General features: G+C 45.8%; 1 protein-coding gene across 1 annotated transcript in view; it reads left to right on the top strand.

Annotated features, from left to right (window-relative positions):
• Positions 1–2,765: 2,765 nt before the first annotated feature.
• The window catches only part of LOC119437468 (A disintegrin and metalloproteinase with thrombospondin motifs 8-like), a 257,356-nt gene continuing 238,507 nt past the window's right edge, over positions 2,766–21,614 (top strand). The window contains exons 1-2 of the mRNA XM_049660591.1: positions 2,766–2,903; positions 17,665–17,791. Of these exons, the coding sequence (XP_049516548.1) occupies positions 2,901–2,903; positions 17,665–17,791 (130 nt within the window). The 5' untranslated portion in view covers positions 2,766–2,900. The remainder of the gene's footprint in view (positions 2,904–17,664; positions 17,792–21,614) is intronic.

The following is a 21,614-nucleotide window of genomic DNA, read 5'->3' as shown; positions in this document are numbered from 1 at the left end:
CTAATTGCCGACATTTCTTCACTTTGGTGCCCTCTCTCTACTAGGCACATGAGCCTGGTGCTGCAGGCATATGTTAGGTCGGTGCTGCAGCTGAGGTCGCAGCTGCCTTCGCACCCTTTGCAGGTAGTACGGGTGCTGCTGCCTAGTAGGGCCAAGTAATCTAATAATATTGTTCCGGGCAGTACAGCCTTTGAGACACATTATGCGTGCTGCCCTCACTCGGGGAACTCCCTGTGGGAAAGGTCACCATTGTCATCATCACTTCTGCTGTTGCTGCTGTCATCACCGGCATCATCCAACATGCTGTCACCTGAATCGAGACACTGGTTGTGCAACGCTGCACAAGCTGCAACGTTGTTGGCTGCACGGTCCGGTTTATAGTGGACACCACTGAACAACGGTACCACTGAAGGCAGCGGAAGTGGCTCTTCAGAAGCCCAATGCACCGCTCCACTATGGACAGGAAGGCAGCGTGTGCAGTGTTGCACCGGCCTTCTGCAATGCGCTTGGGAGGATGGCCTGGGGCCGGAGTCGGGAGCCATGATTCCAAGGGGGTAGCCGCTGTCACCTGCATGATCATAAAAAAGGTATTAAATCATCTGCACAAAGTTGAGTGAGTGAAGCATGCGTAATGCAACATACGCCTGCTACAGAGAGGCTGTAGTAAAAGAATGTACAGGCTGAGCACATGACGCTGCTGTGATCAGCGCAGTTAACAATAGCTGGTACATAGTAAAATCCCAATTTGTAGCATGCAGCAAAGTGGCTGTTTAGGCGAGTCATGGTCTGCATTCTTGAATGAATATCAGTGTAAAAACAATGTGATAAGACACATGCGCTGTACTTCAAACTGTGCATACATAATAAAAATAAACTTGAAGTGCAGCACAGGTGTGTTGTCACTTTGTTTCGTGCAGATACTCATTCAAAAATGTTCAAATCTCGCATATGTCACCTATACTTGACAAGCTACTATTGCATAAGTGGTTCGGGTTTCAAGATTGTCTTATGGTGTGAGCACACTTTACTGTATGCTGTCAGAACTGCAACTATGTCAATTTTTCCCTCTGCTCACCGAGGAGGTGCTCACCGGTCTTGGCAGTGTGTCCCTCCTGAAACTGACGACGGTGCAATGGCTGTCTGACTAACAGAAAGTAATAAAAGACGAAAAGTGACTTTCCGGGGGGGTGCATCTAAAACATCAACGTCGCTGGCACGTGTAAAAGTGCGTACAAAAGTTTCATTCTTTCTGAGACTGGACACGAAGTTTAGATTTAATAACAACCTTACGATTCTATGATATGCCTTCAAAAACATGAAATCTAGGATTGCGTCGGAGCACGGAACGGTTAACCAAAAAAATGTAAAAAAGGGCTAGTGTCTTTATGCACACGTGTAGGTGTCCTAACAAGCTGAGCCAAATCATAAAGCAGTACAAGGTCAATCAAAGGCTCGGCTGAACTCGAAACTACCCACGGGCATTCTTTGTCCCAATCGACACCGGGAAAATTGATGACTCTGGCAAGCATCAGGTTAGGAGAGTGGGGTGTAAAGGCTCGCATACGAATTCATTGATCTTCCCAAAAACGAAGTTGCTTTCGCTGCTTGGGGGTCTGTTGAAACCTTCTATAATCAAATTATAGTTCTCTAAAACTACTTTCGTGATTACCCGTTCAACACCCGCAATGTCAGGAAACTCTACTTCTACTTGTCTAATTACTACATCGAATCATTTTCAAATGTATGCTTCTGTGGTAAGAGCAATCCGGAAGAAATATTTTAAATATCATATATTTCCTATTGTTAAGATCCGCCGTATTGGCGTGTGGGCTTCGGCGTTACGCCCTGCGCCGCACGTGGTCGCGCTATCAAATTCTGGCCGCGGCAGCCGCATTTTGATGGGGGCGGGATGCAAAAACGCCCGTGCATTGGATGCACGTCAAAGAACCCGAGGTGGTCAAAATTCTTCTCGAGTTAAAATGAATTGTGTGGTTTTACGTGCCAAAACCAAGATTTGGTTATGAGGCACGCCGTAGTGAGGGACTCTAGATTACTTTTGACCACCTGAGGCTCCTTTATTGTGCACCCAATTCACGGTACACGGGCGTTTTCGAATTTAGCCCCCATCGAGAGGCTACTGCCGCGGCCGAGATTTGATCCCCCGCCTGTTGTCGGGCTTAGCAGCTCAGTGCCAAAGCCACTACGCCACGACGGCAAGTAATCTGGAGTGCCCCACTACGGAAGCCTCAAAATCACATGTTGGTTTCGGCCACAGAAGTGAAATTTTAAATATTTTTAAGGAATTTCGAAACGCATTTTGTGAAACACACGGTGTATTGATCCTCGAGTTAAAGTTGTGAATAGCCATTTCCTGCATTTTCCACCATTACATTGTAATCCGCATGAATAATTTCTAGAATGTCTTCGCAGAAGAGCGCTGATGGCATTCTTTTATTTAATAAGTTCGAAGGAAGAAGGTCTGAATAAAGGCCGTCTACTTAGTGCGGCGTTGCTTCTGTAGACGTTTGACACAACGACGAACACACAGCTTAGTTGCTCTTCCTTTATGCTACACTAAAAAAAGAAAAAAAAAGAAAGACAGCAAGGTCTCAAATAACGTACGTAAGTGGTCAAATGCCCAAGTGCGCTGCCGTGTTCGTTTAAGGTTATAGTCTATATATATATATATATATATATATATATATATATGCATCTAGAATGATATTTCGCGTCTTCCAGCACGGATAAGTTCGGGCGCTTTTATTTTCGAGCTGGCGGTTCTCTGGAGTCCCCGTGACATATTCACTGCAAGCCAGTTCCGCGCCAATAAATGCGTTTGCTTGTGTGGCACGGCTACCTTGCTACTGATTAGCCAGTGTAGAGGGATCGCAGATACGGTAATGGTAAGTGTTTCGTTTCATTTCTTTCCTTTTACCGCTGTAACAAATGTAACTTTGGTTTGTTGAGAGCACCACCTGCGTCACCTGCTGAAAACAACCGAGGTTACTAGCCTGTGTTGTGAAAAGCAGACTCCCGTCTACGGGCCACTTCAGGCCGCGTCTATATTGCGAATGATATGAGGTGCTTCTCGCGAGAGCTTTTTCATCAAAGTGAAGCTTTCTTTATAGAATCCTCCTGGACGTTCTTGATCATGGCTGCTGGATGATATTGGGTGTTGCTGCTTTCTTCCCGAATAGCTCATACTAGAAAACATTGAATTACGTTCCCGATGGTGAGATTGAATCTTGGTCCCACAATACAGCAGCCGGTGGCCTCTTACCATTGGCTGCGAGATTTGCGCGCGTCGGCCGGTTGTATATCCGGCCGTCACATTCGCGCGGAGAGAGTAATTTTGGCCATACTTGGTCCTTGCGCTACCAAACACCACCAGAGTGTAATTTCAGTGGCGGGTGTGACGGGCTCATTCTCCGCATGGGGGCGCTCTCACCCGAGGGCTTTTTATGTGTCGATGAGGCTTTCGCGCGCTTCGGTACTGTTGGTGCGGCTTGCATTAGGCGAAAAAAAAAAACAGGATTTGCAGTGCTATATGATCCCTTACCGAGTAGGAAATGATGGCTGACGATGTATACGGGGAATACTCTACACTGGCCAGCGCGTGCTGGCGGCTATTTTTCTCGAATGCGTTGATTTTTTTTTCTGCACACATGTACTGCCACTACATTCACGAAGTTATGTAGAAGTGGTATATCTGGGGAAGAGCTCGTCATGAGATGGGTACAAAGTATGAACAGCCACCGACTGGTTCCTTTCATCGACCTTTCGGGCTAGGTGTCTAGTGTTGGCTTTGTTATGGAACGAACCAACTTAATTCAAAGGAATAAGTTTGTTAGTTCAAATGCAAATATTCAAAGTGAACTGCACACACACACAATAAATGTTTCAGCTCCGTTTGTTTTGCTGCGTGCATTTGCGTGCCATTGTCTGCTACGTGGCGCTTGTTTCAAGGCTGGATGGAGCGAGAAATTGTGCGCGAAGCATGAAATGTCAAATTATGCAATCCTTTACTAGTTTATTCGTATAATATAGTTGCTGCACAAGCAGGCATTGTTATAATTATGAACAATATGATTAAAATTAATTATATCGAACACAAGAAATCCCGGTGTCTCTCATGCGAATGTCTGTTTATGGCTTCTTAAGTTTATTTATTTTAAGAAGATATTTTTTATTTATAAATACCTTGCAGGCCTTCACGAAGGCATTGGGTAAGGGGAAAACTACGGCTGCGTCAACATAAAACAGGCGTTATGCAACAAGACAAGAAAGGTGGCATCGTAACAAAAGCTTTATTCGCAGAACGTAACGGCGTGCAAGATCGATACAGTCAATACGAAAAGTGCAATCGAAATGAAAGCTAAAAACCGGAAAAGTACGCGCGGTAAGATACCAATAAATATTACACGAAAATCATCGCACTACAAAGTGGGCGTACAACCCGGCAACTGCTGTATGAGTTGCTCAATCACCCCTATGCAAAGTGCCCAGAAAGAAAGAAGAAAAGAAACAATGGCAAGGCCACAACAATTAAACACTACGATAAGCTACAAGTTAAGAGACAATGAATGGTGTGTGAAACCACAGACGATTTATTTAGAAAAATAAATCAATAAACATAACTACTACAAAAGTAATGGATAGGAATATAGAAGAGCAATGGAAAAAATAAATGTACTGTGCCAAAAGAACTTATTCTTGGGCAAGTTGGTGCTGATATTTCCTAGGTGAACTTGTCTGTGGCGCGAAATGCATTTTGCGAAAAGGGGACAGAAGACAAGAGACAGTGAAGCGCCAAACTACCAACTGTTTAATGACAGCGTCAGAGCATGCAGAAAGAAAGTTAACTTCCGCGCGTGCGCAGGGAGCCAAGGTATGACACGGAACTACATGGTCATGATAACATTTTTTCAAGAAAGCACATTTCTGCAGAATACAATGTGATGGATGTGTCACTAACACAATCAGACCCTTTCTTTTTAATAAAAAAAGCTTCCAACAACTCCCTCGAAGTTTTGTCGCCACTTTTGCCCAGAATCGACACTTGCTTAAAGCGTGGCTCACAATGACAGGCCTTACAGTGCGCAGGAAGATGCGCATTGTCACACTTACCAATACTATTCGCATGCTCCCTCAGTCTGTCATTAATGCAATGTCCCGTTTGTCCAATGTAGGACCTACCGCAGTTTAGGGGTATTTCATGGACCACCCCTTCAATACAGCTTCTGACAGGGTTGGTGTGCTGCTTCTGGCAGCCCCGCGGCCCATCGCGTGTGATACGAGGGCATAAAGAAACAAAGGTGCGGTTGAGGTAAGCTTCCAAGGCTGGTGGCGAAGCTGGTTTTGTGTCACAAATGGAGATGTCGGCATCTAATTTTGTTTCCCTCTTGGAAGCTTACCTCAACCGCACCTTTGTTTCTTTTGAGGATGGTATTTTCTTGCAGAAAAAGGGCACTTGCATTTGTTCACGTGTAGCACCCATCTTATGTGAAATCTTTATCTTACTTTGACCACGCACTACAATGTGTTTTTAATTCATCTCATCCCAATGTTCTTAAAGTTTTTAGATACGTTGACGATTTTTAGTTGTTATTGACAATAGGTGCCCTTTTCCATGCCATGAAATGGTTGAGCAGATTTTAGAAGTTTTTAGAGTAAATGCAAAAGGACTTACATTTACTAATGAGCTTCCAAAGGACAGTACGTTGCAGTTTTTAGACCTTAACTTAACACTTCTGAGTGATCACGTTTGCTGTGCGTACATCCCTCGAGGCAAAAAAGAATTATTGCAGTACGACTCGGCGCACTCTAAGACTGTGAAGCGTGGAATCGCCTTACTTTGCCTCGAATCGGCTCTGCGCAAGTCTTGTGTCCATATGATGCAGGCGAGTTTTCGCAATCAGCTTGAGAGACTGTTATGGGCTGGCTACCCTCGGTCTGCCTTAAATTCTGTGATTGAGTCCCTGCTGCAAAAGTTGAAAGCCTCCACTGCCAATGTGAAGGCGCACTCGAAGGAAAGGGAGCGTGTTAAGCCAGAGGTAGTCCCATATGTTCACCGTTTGAGCCATAACCTGAAGAAGGTGGCTACCAGATATGGAATTCCCGTTGTTTTTTCAGCTCCCAACAAGTTGGCTCAATTATGCCCTCGTATCACACGCGATGGGCCGAGGGGCTGCCAGAAGCAGCACACCAACCCGGTCAGAAGCTGTATTGAAGGGGTGGTCTATGAAATACCCCTAGACTGCGGTAGGTCCTACATTGGACAAACGGGACGTCGCATTAATGACAGACTGAGGGAGCATGCTAATAGTATTGCTAAGTGTGACAATGCGCATCTTCCTGCGCACTGTAAGGCCTGTCATTGTGAGCCAAGCTTTAAGCAAGTGTCGATTCTGGGCAAAAGTGGCGACAAAACATCGAGGGAATTGTTGGAAGCTTTCTTTATTAAAAAGAAAGGGTCTGATTGTGTTAGTGACACATCCATCACATTGAATTCTGCAGAAATGTGCTTTCTTGAAAAAATGTTATCATGACCATGCAGTTCCGTGTCATACCTTGGCTCTCTGCGCACGCGCGGAAGTTAACTTCATTTCTGTATGCTCTGACGCTGTCATTAAACAGTTGGTAGTTTGGCGCTTCATTGTCTCTTCCCTTCTGTCCCCTTCTCACAAAATGCATTTCGCGCCACTGACAAGTTCCCCTAGGAAATGTACTGTGAGAGAACCAGATGTTGACGCAGATCTGAAAAATTACCTGGGATATATCTTGTAAAAAAATTTCAACAACACGTGTGAAGAAAGGCAATGCGCACGATTAGATCTCGTGTGGCCTGCCTTCCACTTCTGCGTGCGCCAGAGCCCTCGACTAACAGCGCCATCCAGGGGCGACAGGGCGAGCGCACCGCATTACATTTTCTTTTTCCTTTCTTTTTTTTTTCTTTTTTTTGCTGGGGAGCACGTTGAATTGGACGGCTGGTGCAAAACCTTAGAGTGCGCGCAATCTTGGGTGCCATGCTCTAGCCGTTAAGCTACAATCACACGTATACTTCCTGCGTGCTAACGCCAACCAGCTCTGTATGTCATATTGCGTATAGCACGGGTGAGCGACGGTACAAGCCCGCGGGCCAGTTTCCTTTACTCCAATGACGTTGGCACAAAATGGGCAAACTTATGACATTTGATTTACCGCTTCAATATAGATTCGCTTCACATAGATTCCAATTGAGTTGTGCGTTTGATCTGCATATATTTTTTTATTTAATTGCAATACCTCGAATGACCCATGTATGGAGTTTTGAGTGAGTGGCATGGGCAGAAAAAAAATAGACTGCGTTACAAAGCAGAAATGTATTACAGAACGCGTAGTGCAGATCAATTGCTGCAAATTAAGAGTTATGTAATACACGGAAAGTGGGCAATATGCATAAAAATTGAACACAAAGTAATCGATCAAACGTCAAATGCACGAAGGAATAAGTAACAAAGTTGAGAGTATGGTCCACTCTATATATAGGAATGCATAAACAGTAATAGAAAGCGCATAATTGCATTAGTAATAACAAAATGCCAAAAAATATCCCGTAAACACAAAAGTCAAAAATAGGAAGAAAAGCGATTCAACAGCGTCCCTGAAACGTGTCGCGTTTGTGTGGACGACGAAGTTGGCGGGAAGATTATTCCACTCGACAGTGGTCTGGGAAGAACACGTTGTTAGTGCTCATGCTGGGTATTTTGTTGGTGTCCTCGCTTGGGTATGGTGGTGTCCTTGAAAGATGACATCGCTTTTGGGTGGTAGATTACAATATATAAGTCATGAAAAAAGCACAGCTTAAATATTTACGCCGATTCTCTACAAATCTGATGGTTTCAAATTGATTTCAGCCTGAAGAAACTTGTGTTATATGAATAGTCTAAAAAATTAATCCGGCGCCATGGTATTGCCCAGATTGCAGTGTCTTGTTTGAATAATTTCTTCTGCGTCCCATATTCCACTGGCTACTGTAGCTTAGATCTTATTATACTTTGGCGTGGCGTCCATTACTAATGGCGCGGGCAGTTTTAATATGCGATGAAAGCAGCGAAGGGTTTTGGTAGCGTTATATGTAATGTATGTGACATGTGACCACCAGAAAATGTCGCGAGATATCTGAATACCGAAGTTCTTAATGAAGAGAACCGAAGTAATTACTGAGCCGTTCAATACATAGTTATCGTCTGGGAAGAAGGAGCGCCTGCGAAAAGAAGTTAGTAATTTCTTCCGGAGGTGCATACTCATTTTCAAAGTTCTGAACCTGTAATCCACCATATGCAATTGTTTTGAAGGGCACATCTTTCAGCAGTAGTATGAATTCGACTATAAATTAGGCAGTCGGTTGCGAAAAGTCGAATGCTACGCATTAGCCAAGCTTGGCATCCCTCGTTCACCTTTAATCGTTTTGAAAGGCAACTTTGTTAGGGATGAGAATCATTTGCCAACTGCAATGTGTGACGCGGGAAGTAGTACTCGCTGTAATGAATCACGTCATTAGCTGCTGCTATTGTTTTCATCCCAGCGGTCGCAGCGCGCACACGTACCCTCATCACTAGGGCCGGTGGTTATCATCAGACACAGAGTCTCTCGTAACTACCCAAAAGGAAAACCGGCGCTGTCGTGCTGCTGTATGCATGGGGATGGCCAGATGTGGTGGTTTCAGACTCACATCTTTATCGGAAAGCCACCGCACCGTGCAAACGACACTGGTTAGAAGTGTTCCACCTGTCACAATGGTTCATTATTTACTACAAAACCAGCCACCGCACCGTGCAAACGACACTGGTTAGAAGTGTTCCACCTGTCACAATGGTTCATTATTTACTACAAAACCAGGTGTAATGTGCAAATTTTCTTTATTATTATGCAAAACCAATTTTAATAAAGCATGATAACTTACGCTGGGTTATGCAAATATTTCGAACATTACTGACGGTCGCTACAGGTTGGAAGAACTATAAGGATTGCTGCCAGGTGTGCGTTAGATTTCAATCGTCTTTTTGTTTCCTTCATTAACGTGTATTAAATGCCAGTAAAGAATAACGAACGCTGCATCACGAGCGATAAAATATTTGTGTAATGATATTATTCTAAAGAAAAAGCGTGATTTATTCTGAAATTACTATGTTAAGCGGAGCCTCGCTTGAGACCAGGACCTCCGGTATGCTAATCTGCAGTATGCTAGTCTCAAGCATGGCTCGAGACCAGCATAATCATACCGCACGTACATACCGGCACTCCCACAGACCAGCAGATTTCCGCTTGGTAATTTTTTTAAGAAAGTCTATTGAGGGTATCGATAGTACTAACGGCTATTCGGTGGCGCCTCTGGACCAGATAGATAGATAGACTTTAATGATAGGAAAGACAGAGAGGTCGACCTGAGCTAGTGTGCTCTTGTCGGCTACTCTGTACTGGGTAGGAGGGAAGGGGAGTGAAAGTACTGTGGTGGATTATGATGATGATAAGAGGAGTGGTGAGTGCTTATGTACATTAGACCATGGCCCTATTAGAGCCGCTCGTCTAGCTTCGTGTCCTGTTGCCCGCATTGAAGTTGCAGAGTCAGGCCGTGGGCCGAGAATAACATCCTCCGATAGTAGTTGCCTGCCGACGCGGGCTAGGGAACCTTCGAACGTCCTTCTCTCCATCGTATATGCTTGGAAATCATACAATATGTGTTCAAGCATTTCAGGCGTCTGGCAGTGTTCACAATCAGGGCCATTCGATTGGCCGATGAGGTGTGCGTAGCGACGGGTGAAGGCAACGCCCAGACGAATTCTGTGTAGCAATGACGCTTTGCTCCGCCTTACAGAATTTTCAGCGCTTGTAGTGGGAAGCCATCTTTTGCCGGTGAGTGCGGGAACTGTCGGAACGAATGGCCTGTAGCGTTCAGATGGTTCCTTATGTTTGCCTCCAGTGTTCGGTCGCCATGACTTTCCCGTCAACTGCCCCGTTATCAGCTCAGCAGTGCGTGTGTGAACAACGCCAAGAGATGGGTACTGGAGCCAAAATTAAGTACGCTTGAGAGTGAAAAAAACTAAACATGAAAAAACGACCTATAACGATATAGGACAGGTGAGACCAAATTAACCGAGCTTTCTTGTTCGTAACTGCTCTTTGCCTTCGGTAGGCTGTTTTCGCTAATAATACGCCTACATAGACGCATAGGGGGGGGGGGGGGTGGCAGTTGCCCTTAACTCTCTGTAGTGGAGTGGAAAAGTATGGCATTTGCCCTCGCTCCTTATAGGGTGTCCTATAAGGGGGCACATTACTAAACCCCCCCCCCCCTTATTACAAATTATTACCCTTTATAGGGTGTCCCAGCTAGCGTTAGCCAAGCTATTTAACGAAAAAAATTATGTAACAAACACGGTGACAAACGAGAAGAAAGGGAACCGATGGGCCCGATTTTTCTTAATCATATCATAGGAAGCCTACAAATAATGACACCAAGGACAACACAGGGGAAATTACTTGTACTTACTAACTGAAATAAATAAATTATAAATTAAAGATAATGAATGAAAAAAAACTGTCCGCAGGTGGGTAACAAACCCACGTCTTCGCATTGCGTGTGCGATGCTCTCACCTTTCAGCTACCGCGGTACCGTTTTCCCATCCACTTTCTGTGGTATTTATGTTTTACAACTAGAACTAACCCTGCAAGTGTTAGCCAGCGCCAGCACTCGCCAACCTAGGTGGCGGGTACTATCACGGTGATTCTATCACGGTGATCACGGGATACAAACACGGTGATACTATCTTAAAAGGTATGTCACCACCTTTGAAAAGGCACTTTTTAAAAATATATATACATTTTCTCTTTATTAGATTTCGAGAATTCCCAAACATTCAAAAATGTTTGGGAATTCTGCTGCTGCCACTGCAAATGCTGCTGCCGCTACAGAGGGCTCCCCCCCTAGAGAGGATGAAAGTTTGACGAACGATGAAAAGTCCACGTGACGCGGCGTGTCTTCGCGTTGGTATTGGGTGTCACAGACGAAGGCGGCGTCGATGGATGCAGCATGGTTGCGTCGCACATTGGTGGGGCCGATGGCACGGGTGCTTCAATGTAGGCGTGTTTGCGACGTTCCAGGGCAATTCTGTCCGATCGGCCGTTGACGTTCACAACAAAAGTCGTTGGACGACGTTCGAGAACACAATATGGCCCGGAGTAGTGCGGCTGCAAAGGCTTCCCCACGGCACAGTTACGCACGAAAACGTGGGTAGCAGAGGTGAGTGCGGGAGAAACGTACGGAGACCTTGCTTCTTGCAAACGTGTAGGCACGGGGCGTACCCGGCTGAAGAAAGCTTGCAGCTCGGCAACGTAGTCGGCAGGTGATGGCATAGGTGTTTTGCTGATGGCGACAAAGAAATCGCATGGCAGGCGTAGGTGAGTGCCGTAGACGAGCTCAGCACAGGAGCAACCTAGTTCGCTCTTGAGTGCGGCTTTGATGCCAAGTAAAGCGAGAGGCAAATGGAGAACCCACTTCTCCTGCGATTCATGCGCCATAAGGGATGCCTTGAGGTGCCTGTGAAAACGTTCAATAAGTCCATTGGACGGCGGGTGGTAAGCATTCGTGTGAAACCGTGTTGTTCCGAGTAGCTTGAGGAGCTCGTTGGAGAGTGCTGAGTCAAACTGCCGACAGCGATTGGTGACTATTGTGGAGGGGCAGCCGAACCTTGCAATCCATGTAGACACGAAAGCTGCTGCAACAGTGGGCGCTGAGGTGTCAGATATAGGTGTAGCTTCTGGCCACCGTGTATAGCGGTCGATGCATGTCAGTATGTAGCAGCAACCTTTCGAAGGTGCGAGAGGGCCGGCGAGGTCCAGGTGTAAGGTGTCAAAACGAGCATCCGGTGGAAGAAAAGACTTCGCAGGCGGAATGGGAAGACGCTCGATCTTGGAGCGTTGACACGACAAACAGCAGCGAACCCAATCGCGAACTTGCGCGTTTAGCCGAGGCCAAACGAAACGACTGGAAAGGAGCTTCTGTGTCGCGCGTATGCCAGGATGCGACAGGTTGTGCACGGTTTCGAATAGAGGGATGCCGGAATGTATGGTCTAAGTGTCGCAAACGACGGGCGTACCATCTGGAATCACAACGACGTCCTCCAATTTCAGGGACGTTGACGAATTCCGGAGTGTACGAAGTTCGGTGTCGTCACGCTGTTGACTGGCGAGTAAGTCGACATCGATGATTAAAAGCACCGACGTCAACGTGGAAACGGCATGGACACGAGGCTGGAATGTTGTCGGTGCCCTTGATGTGTCGGAACGTGGTTGTAAACTCCGAGATGTAGGAAAGGTGTCGACCCTCGCGGGGCGAGTAACAGGACGCCGAACGATTCATTACGTGCACAAGGGGCTTGTGGCCTGTCAAGACAGTAAATGCACGGCCTTCGAGGAAATGGCGAAAATGTCTGATAGCCAGGTAAACTGCGAGTAATTCACGGCCGAACACGCTGTAGCGGGACTGCGCAGGCTTCAGTTTCTTGGAGAAAACGGCGAGTGGATGCCACGCATTGTCGATGAATTGCTGCAGAACGGCACCAACGACAGTGTTTGAAGCGTCGGTCATGATGGCAGCAGGCGCATTTGGCTTTGGGTGTCTAAGCAGCGTGGCGCCGGCGAGGGCAGACGTGACTCTTGTCAAAGCGTCGGTGACCTCTTCCGTCCACTGAAGCACTTGTTTGCGTTTGTTCACCACCAGAGCGTCTAGCGGAGCCATAAGTCGTGCGCAATCAGGGATGAATCGGTTGTAGAAATTGACGAACCCGAGAAATTGGCGAAGCTTAGTGAGTGTGGTCGGTCGGGGAAGGTCTTCGATGACGCGAATCTTGGACGGCAGTGGTCGAATGCCGTTAGCGTCGATGATATGACCGAGGATGTTCTTCTGCGGAAGAGCTTGCGACGAGAAGGTCGCCAATGTATGCAAAAACGAAAGGCAGGCCTCGGTTGACGGAATCGGTGAAACGCTGAAAGGATTGGCCCGCGTTACACAAGCCGAAAGGCATGCGGAGAAATTCAAAAAGACTGAAGGGTGTGGTGATGGTGGTCTTGGGAATGTCTTCTTCAGCGACCGGTAGTTGATGATAGGCGCGAACGAGATTGATCTTAGAAAATATCGTCGCACCATGCAACGCTACCATGAAGTCCTGAATGTTCGGGACAGGGTAGCGATCAGGCAATGTAACGTTGTTTACTGCCCGGTTCTCACCGCATGGTCGCCAGTCTCCCGTCTTCTTAGGCACCTTATGAAGTAGTGATGCCCAATTACTGGAGAAAGGGGGGATGATGCGAACTTGTAGCATGTGTTCGAACTCCGCGCGAGCGATCTTGAGTTTCTCCGGGCACAAACGCCGTGGTCCAAAAAAAATGGTGGGCGGGAGGTGACGATGTGATGGCAGACGTCATGTTGCGCCGGTTGCGACCAGGCCGGCAGGCGCGTCACAGTCGGAAACTCGCGTAGGAGCGCGGCGAAAGGTTCTTCCAACATGGCAGAACTAGGCGCGATCGGCGATATGCCTGATGATGGGACGCCGGGAACGGATAGCTGGGTCACGGAGTCGATGAGACGGCGTCGTTGAACGTCGACAAGGAGTCCGTAGTTGTGCAAGAAGTCTGCTCCAGTGACTGCACGACAGATGTCTGCAACCAGGAAAATTCAGCGGAACGCTCGTCGAAGGCCAAGGTTTAGCATGAGGGAGCGTGACGAGAAAACTGGAATCCGGGTGCCGTTGACGGCTTGCAAAAGCGACACAGGTGTCCCTTTTCGGTCGGAGTGGTGGGCGGGGAGAAAACTCACGTCAGCTGCTGTGTCTGCTAGGAACCGTTGTCCCGTAACTCTGTTCGTCACGTAGAAAAGGCGACTTGTGTGTTTGGCCGGACCACTCGTCGCCGTTAGAGGTCGGCCAGCCTGTTTCCCTGCCAAGTGCAGACAAGCTGACAGTGACGAGCGTCGTTTCCAAAACGGTGGCGGTGACCGACTCCTAAAGCGGTTGTGATGGATAGCGATCTGTGGTTGAGTAAACACATTTTTTTTCAGTGTGCCTCACGGTGCTGTCATTTTAGAATAACAGTGCGCGATTTCTCGAGGCACCAGGCAGGCACTTGTATTCATTTTAATTATATTTAGTTTACTTTATTTAGTTTAGGCCGTTTTATGCGCAAATATTTAATGAATAGTAAAAACCAGTCAAAAGACGAAGGACAGAGAAGAGACGTGGCACACACGACGACTTGACTAACAACTGTGCTTTATTGAAGAACGCCGTCTCTCAGGAAAACCCGGCGAGCATGCGCAGCTCAAAAGCCGACACCCACACACGAACAAAAGTGATTTCAAAACGCCACGTAGCTAACGCCAGTGCGATAGGAAACTAAGTTCCTTCTGCATCAGTGAGAGAGAGGTAGAACTGATGCAATTATCCCCCTGCAAATTGATATGGTAAGCTTCGAGAATTTCACGCTCCCTCTTGCCCTTGCTCCTACCAAGGATTCCCCTTCTCGAAGCTTACCATATCAATTTGCAAGGGGATAATTGCATCAGTTCTACCTCTCTCTCACTGATGCAGAAGGAACTTAGTTTCCTATCGCACTGGCGTTAACTACGTGGCGTTTTGCAATCACTTTTGTTCGTGTGTGGGTGTCGGCTTTTGAGCTGCGCATGCTCGCCGGGTTTTTCTGAGAGACGGGGTTCTTCAATAAAGCACAGTTGTTAATCCAGTCGTCGTGTGTGCCACGTCTCTTCTCTGTCCTTCGTCTTTTGACTGGTTTTTACTATTCAGTATGTACCAACTGACCCAGACTGCTACTCTACCACAAATATTTCTTGATTTCAAACACCCAAAATGTAATACTTTAAATGTAGCGTCGGCAGGAGACAGGTGGCGTCCCTTGTATGGTGGAGGTGGACACAGATTGGTTTCCATGAAGTTTAGAATAATTCAACGAAGGCACTTGCGACTCTACAAAACGTCCAGGTGGAGACGGGAAACTACTGTTAACAGAAAGTCCGGAGTGGTAGGCGCATAACTATATTGAAAATAAGGGTCTGGGGCATATACTGTATTAGCAGACCGTGGTAAGTGAAACAAACTGTACAGTAAATTTTGTATGTAGAGTATCTGCGCAGGAAATTTGGCATATTATTTAAGGTAACTGTAGAATGAGCGTAAGTTGCCTTAACCAATTCTTAAGGTGAATGAGTTCATCGACTTTTGTGGCTGAAAGAAGGCCACAGGTTCGGAAGTGTTAGCCTCTTCTGGTATTCGGCCCGCTGCTGGGTTGCGTAATGTAAATTGCCTAAATACTTTTTCAAAGGCAATACCTAAAGAACTTAGCTCACGATGTTAAAGTGATTCACACCATCCGTCATGCCAAGCAAAAAAAGTTCTAGGGTTTTATGTGCCAAAACCCCGACATGATAATGAAGCACGCCATAGTAAAGGATTCCTGATTAATTTTAACCATCTGCAGTTCTTTATAGTGACCCCGATGTGCGGTACACTGGCGCTTTTCACATTTCGCTCCCATCGAAATGCGGCCGGCGAGGCCGGGATTTGATCCCGTGCCATCTAGCTTAGCAGCGCAACTCCATATTCACTCACCACCACAGCGGGTGTTACGTTAAACAGTCATATTAAGAGAATCTATTGATGCTTTGTAAGCTTTAGGCCCTATCTAATCTGTAAATCCCAAGAACCCGCTGGCACATCAAATATGCGAAGCGTGTTATATTTATTTTATCCACATTCCGCTGCCATTTTTAGCACCATCCTTTCTCTCTCTCTTTCTGCGAGTAAGTGTGCTTTGCTGTGGACTGAAAATAATGATGATGGCACTGCACGCAATACCATGTGCTCCTATATACCATGCACTCTGACGGAAGAACCTGAGCTCATTTGCATGGCAGGAACGTAAGGAAGTGTTTCTAAACTGATGGTAAAAAAGAAAAAAAAAATAGGGGCACCTTCACACTACTGGTGCGAAGACTGTGCAAACAGCGAATCTGGCAACCCCACCTAACTTTATCTCGGTTCGGGCAAGTTTTTGCGTGGTTATGCTTCGAGACTCGCCCACGTTTTGGGCAAGATCACCTCGGAATCATCGACAGCCCAAGGAGCAACGAACACTCGGTTATCAAAGTACCGGGACGCTTCTGGACGCTCAAACGCTTTTGCTCGCTTTCGCGGGCTCGTAACTCCGGATCCTCTGCGAATCGCCGACGTTTCACCGCCCCTTCGGCGGCGCGATACTCGGGATACTCCCACGGCACAGTGACGTCATGGATCGGCAAAGCTAAGGCGAAGCGATGCGGCACGCGCGATGACATCACAGCTCACGCAGCTGTGGCGTGGCTCGGCGCTGTCGGCGCAGCTGGGGCGAAGCGTTGCTTGGCGGCGCATGGTGATGTCATCGCCAGGTTGAGGTTTTGCGGCGTACACTCGACGGACCATCTTCGCTAGTTAACAGGGGTATGTGCCATTGCGCTAGCACCTTTTCTGCACAACCGCCAGGATCGGCGCACATTTTCTGTCGGCAAGAAACGGACTTACGAAGAGCTTAAGAACTCAGCTGTAAAAAAAAGAAAAAAAAAAGAAAGCCGTCGTTAGTGCTGTAATGGCCCGCTGAATATTATAACAAATGCAATAGATTCGACTGAGCTTGTGGTTTCTCAAATTTTAACACGAAGCATCCTTCTCCGAGTCCAGCGACTTTTTCGTGGGTGACCGTATCTCGCCGTTTTCTTGGGCCGATCCCGGTGATGGTGGAGTCTCGAATTATGTGCCACTCGGGCCACTAGATATGTGCCATTCGGTTTTAGTTTGATTTCAATTTTACATCTTGCTAATACAAGCACTGTCTGACTTATTATAAATACAACCACTACACCTTGCAATCTGTACATAAATGTTCAGTACTTAGCATGCAGTTACATTATTCATACAACCGTTTTCTACAAATCATGCTTCGCCTTACGTAGACATCAAGTACATTTGAGTCTGGTATTTTCTTTTCTATTGCTGCACCGTAAAGCGCGACAGCACAGTACACAAGAAACAAGCCGCATGATATTGGTAGCACTGGACAGAAAACGCAATCCCCCATCGCGACAATTATTGGCGACTTGCGTCACGCGAGCGCAATTATTACGTGATAACCTGTTTCGAAATCCGCGTGCACGGGCTTGGTGGCGACTGTGTATAAATGAATCAAGGGGCCGAATTTTCAGCATGCTTGCATGTGGCTATGCTATGGCGAATATAGACCTCATTCGCACTATAATACAATGCTGATGGTGCATAACGGTGACAAGACTCATGGAATCATTAGCGTACGCTGTAGTAAATAAATGCTTTAGAGAATTTTCTAAAAGTACTGTGCTTAGAACTTGGTGATAAATCGATGTGTGCAATTTTAAACTAAACTTCCGAACGTAATTACGGCAACATATACTTTCTTGGTATTTCTGTTCTCTTTAAGGGTATTATGGCTCGAATGAAGATTTCTCTTTTTTGTATGGTCTTGCACATCTCATTCTCACCACTTTTCTGTTGCTTTGGCTGTAAACATAACTTTACTAAAGTTTATCTCACTGCGTCTGTTTATTTCAGACAACTACCAGCAGATTATCAGCGGTGCATAACTCATCTTCACACAAAAATCGCTGTACCACATTGCGTAAAGTGCAGCCATTATTACTGAAGATCATTGTCATCGTTATCCTGGCAACATCAAAAGGTAATGTTACCGCTACAAGAGGGCATAAGAGAATTAATATCTACAGGAAATAAAACGCGTCAGAGACAGCACACTCATGACGCGTTCTACCAGTGTTACCGACCGCGCCTTAAGCTGTGGCCGTAGCTACTGGGGATATTCGCAAAGGACTCCGAATTACGATCGCAGATTACACATTGTGTCTATTAACTCATCGCTGTCTGCTGGTTCTTGCATTGCAGTTCACGCGCCGATGGGTGGTAGTAACAATATGGCGGTTCTTGTATGTGGAAAGAGCCATAGAGTCTGCGAAAAAAAAAATTCTACAGGCCTACCTTGCACTATTGTCTACTGGGGCCACCAGCATGACTGTTCAGCCAGCATATAAATGATGGCTAGTACACGGATTTGCCTTACCTTTGCCCTTGTGACTTCAAACGCCTTTGTTACTCTATATTGATCATTTCTAATAAAGCATTGTCTTGTAAATGGAACAATTTCCGCTGATTAAGTATATGCACAACGATATATTTCAAAACTTTCCTGTCACAAGAAAAACGAGGGACGTCGATTACAAACTCCTCGTCAGCTCCAATAGGACGGTATTTCCAATAAATATGAGGAGAAAGGCCCAGCCACCGGACCAGAGATGGCCTGCATGGTTGTGAACCAACAGTTAGAAGTGACGTACTTGTCTTGCCACAGCACGGACAAGAAAATGCGTTAGGAGCACGTTGTTGTTAACTATGCCCTGTAGGCAGAGAAGACTGTACAAGAACCTGCTTGCAACAAATGAGTCTGTTTAGCCAGCTCACCTTGGAAAAAGAAGCATACTGAAATGCCAACTGCGTTTGACTAACCAGCTACCCCTAAACGTCCGACCGTACCGTTTGGCACTGTTTGATTTGATTGATTGATTTCATGTCATTTGAGTTATTTGACGATATTGGAAATGAGTACATTGGATGAAAACATACTGAAAGAGGTCCCGTAGCTCAAGGGTGATTTGAGACCTCTTGTAACTAGTACATAAATAACATACAACTACTGGAGCAATTGCAAACCATACGGTAGCAAAAAAGAATTTGATTAACAGAAAACGGTACAATAGTTAGTTCACTTCATCTGCCTTTTTAGAATTTACAACAAAGAAATTCAGTTGTTTAATCAATACGTAGGCAAAGTAAATGCGAAATAGAGAGGAGCAAACAACGGCCAGAGCCCCCTCAACCGGAATTATTGTGCTGAAGCATATAATATTATATGTAAAGTTGCTCTTTATTTGCGTGTTTGCGAGCTAAGCATTCTTGCCTCTTTTCCGTTAGATTAGGGTAGCGCTGCCTATCCCTGGCTGTTCCGGCGCATGACCTAGAAGGAACGCTCACCTTCTTTGGTCGAGGCATCTTTGTAATCTGAGAGAAGGAGCAGCTGTGGAGACTGGCGAGCGGCGCACGGTGTTCAATCATTGGACCAATGAGCGCGCGCTTGCGCACCAGGTGTGCGCCAGTTGCGCGGTAGCTGTGCCTCTATAGCGCGTGAAGGGGGCGGAACTGCGGACTTTGTTGCGGGTGATGTGACCATCATACCCAGATGACCCAGGAACCCCAAATTATCGTATGGTGACGTTACTCCCCATAAATGAACCTTACTTCATAAGCAATTTGGCTATTTTCTAAGGATTGGCTATTTTGAAACGCCTAAGTTAGCTTGTCAATTCACATTACTCACGAAACCGAGAACTTTGAAAGTTCAAGAATTCGCTATTGCATACATTCTCATAATTCCGGACAATATAGACGTTATCGCGTGTAGTTTAAGATTACAGGTATATTTTGCCTGATTTGTAATCGCATAACTGATTTTTTAGGACAACCGAAAATTGTAAATGACGTTGCGTGACCGTGTCGAGAGCTGCCTATAATATGCGTTGTTTTAAAAAGTGAACGCAGTGCAGGAATAAAGGCATTCATAATAGCACAAAGCAAAAGTTATATTGGAGAACGCAGCACCACTGAAGAGCAAATAAATTTGATATAGTTAAAGGACTGCACCAAATCATACAAATGGGATGAACAAGCTGATGAACAATGCTGCTGCAAAAACTGATGAAGCGCAAACTACAAGAGAATAAATTACTACGATATGTGTGACCAAAGAGAATTCTTAAATAAACGCAAAGATGGAGCAGACCTAACACTAGGAGTGGCATTCCAAAATTTTATCACAGCAAATGCAGTTCTTTGTTTGCCATAGTTGGTGCGTGCTTTCCAAAGTAAAAGAAGTAATATGAAATGAAAATTGTGTTATTGAGATTAGTGAGCTGCTGGATAGATATGACGTACAGAAGACTAGAGTTTTTTGCCGACTCATTAGCAGGGGTGCCTATTTTACAGCTTAACACTTCGTTTACAGGAATAATATAAAGATTGTGGGAAATGTTTGTCACATTTGCGCTGTAGGGACTACAAGGTATGATACGGGAGTGCTTGATTTTGAACGGCATTTTTAATTGGAAGCATAGGTAAAACTTCATGATGTCATGGAGTAAGTGTTACGAATGTGAATGAAAGCTTAGTATAAAGTAATTAGCTCGTGCATATGAAAGTATTCACATGCTTTCAAGAATAGTCCTTACACCAAATGCACACTTTCTTTTAATTGAGCTCACGTGGATATTAGAGAAAGAGGGAGAGAATTTTATTGATACGAAATGCAAAGAGGTCAGCCTGAGGTATATTCCTATAGCCAGCTACTCTGCGTTGGGAGAAGGGGAAGAAAAAAAGAGGGAAGAAAGAGGCACATGATGAGTGACGATGACGAGATAAGGAGGATGTAAAACAGATGGCAAGCAATTTGGTATACTCAAAGCCTACAGTCCAGGCCTGTACTTTTTAAAAAGTCCAGTAACCTTAAAACTGGCCTTAAAAGTTAGATGGCCTTAAAAGTTAATTGAGCGTCTGACCAAGGGAGTAAAATAACCTCCTCGGACAATCGTGGGCTGTCGATACGCGTAAGGTCATTGCCAAACTTCTGACGTTCTTCCATGTACATAGGGCACAATTCACAGTCTGCAGACTTGGTGCGTCGCATGAGGTGCACGTATCTGCAAGTAAAGGCTACCCCCAGCCTTAGTCAGTCCAGAAGACTGGTACAGCTGCGTTGAATTTTGGGTGGTAGCCTAAATTTCATGATAGGGTCCAATCTCTGCAGTCGTCTGTGTCTATTATCCGGATTGTCCCAGTGCTTTTCTTTTGATTTTTGGATGACACTGGAGAGAAGGGAGTTAGCGTCCGCTCTTTAAAAAAGGAATTGCAAGCAGTGACTGGCTCTTTGAGGGCTTTCCTCGCTTCGGCATCGGCCAGTTCGTTGCCGTGACTGGGAATCCAGTGAAATGTGATGTGGTGGCCGTTTTCTTGCGCAAAAGTGTATAGCTCGGCAATTTGAAGAGCCAAAACTCTGTTATTCTTTCTTTAAAGACTACTCTAAGTAGTTGCAGAGCCAATTTTGCGTTACTAAAGACTGTCCATACTTGAGAAGGCTATATTGAACTGCCTCTCTGATTGCCACTAGTTCCGTAGATGTTGTAGTCGTCTTGTTACAAAGACGAAACCGTAGAATGACTTGATGCGCACGCACGACGAAAGCCGCACCAGACGCATACGACTAGACCGGTCCGTCTATATACACTTTTACCGAGGGGCCATATTTTTCGATATATATTGAAGTGTTAAATGTCTGAGGCTGACGGTAGGTATTCGCGATTTTTTAGAAATTCCGGGAATATATAGACGTACCCGTACTTTGGACATCACCCATGGGGGCATACGTGGAAGGTCAGCAGGGG

The sequence above is a fragment of the Dermacentor silvarum genome, chromosome 1, assembly GCF_013339745.2.
Source record: "Dermacentor silvarum isolate Dsil-2018 chromosome 1, BIME_Dsil_1.4, whole genome shotgun sequence".
Lineage (NCBI taxonomy): Eukaryota > Metazoa > Arthropoda > Arachnida > Ixodida > Ixodidae > Dermacentor > Dermacentor silvarum.
This window is presented reverse-complemented; position numbering and strand designations above follow the sequence as displayed.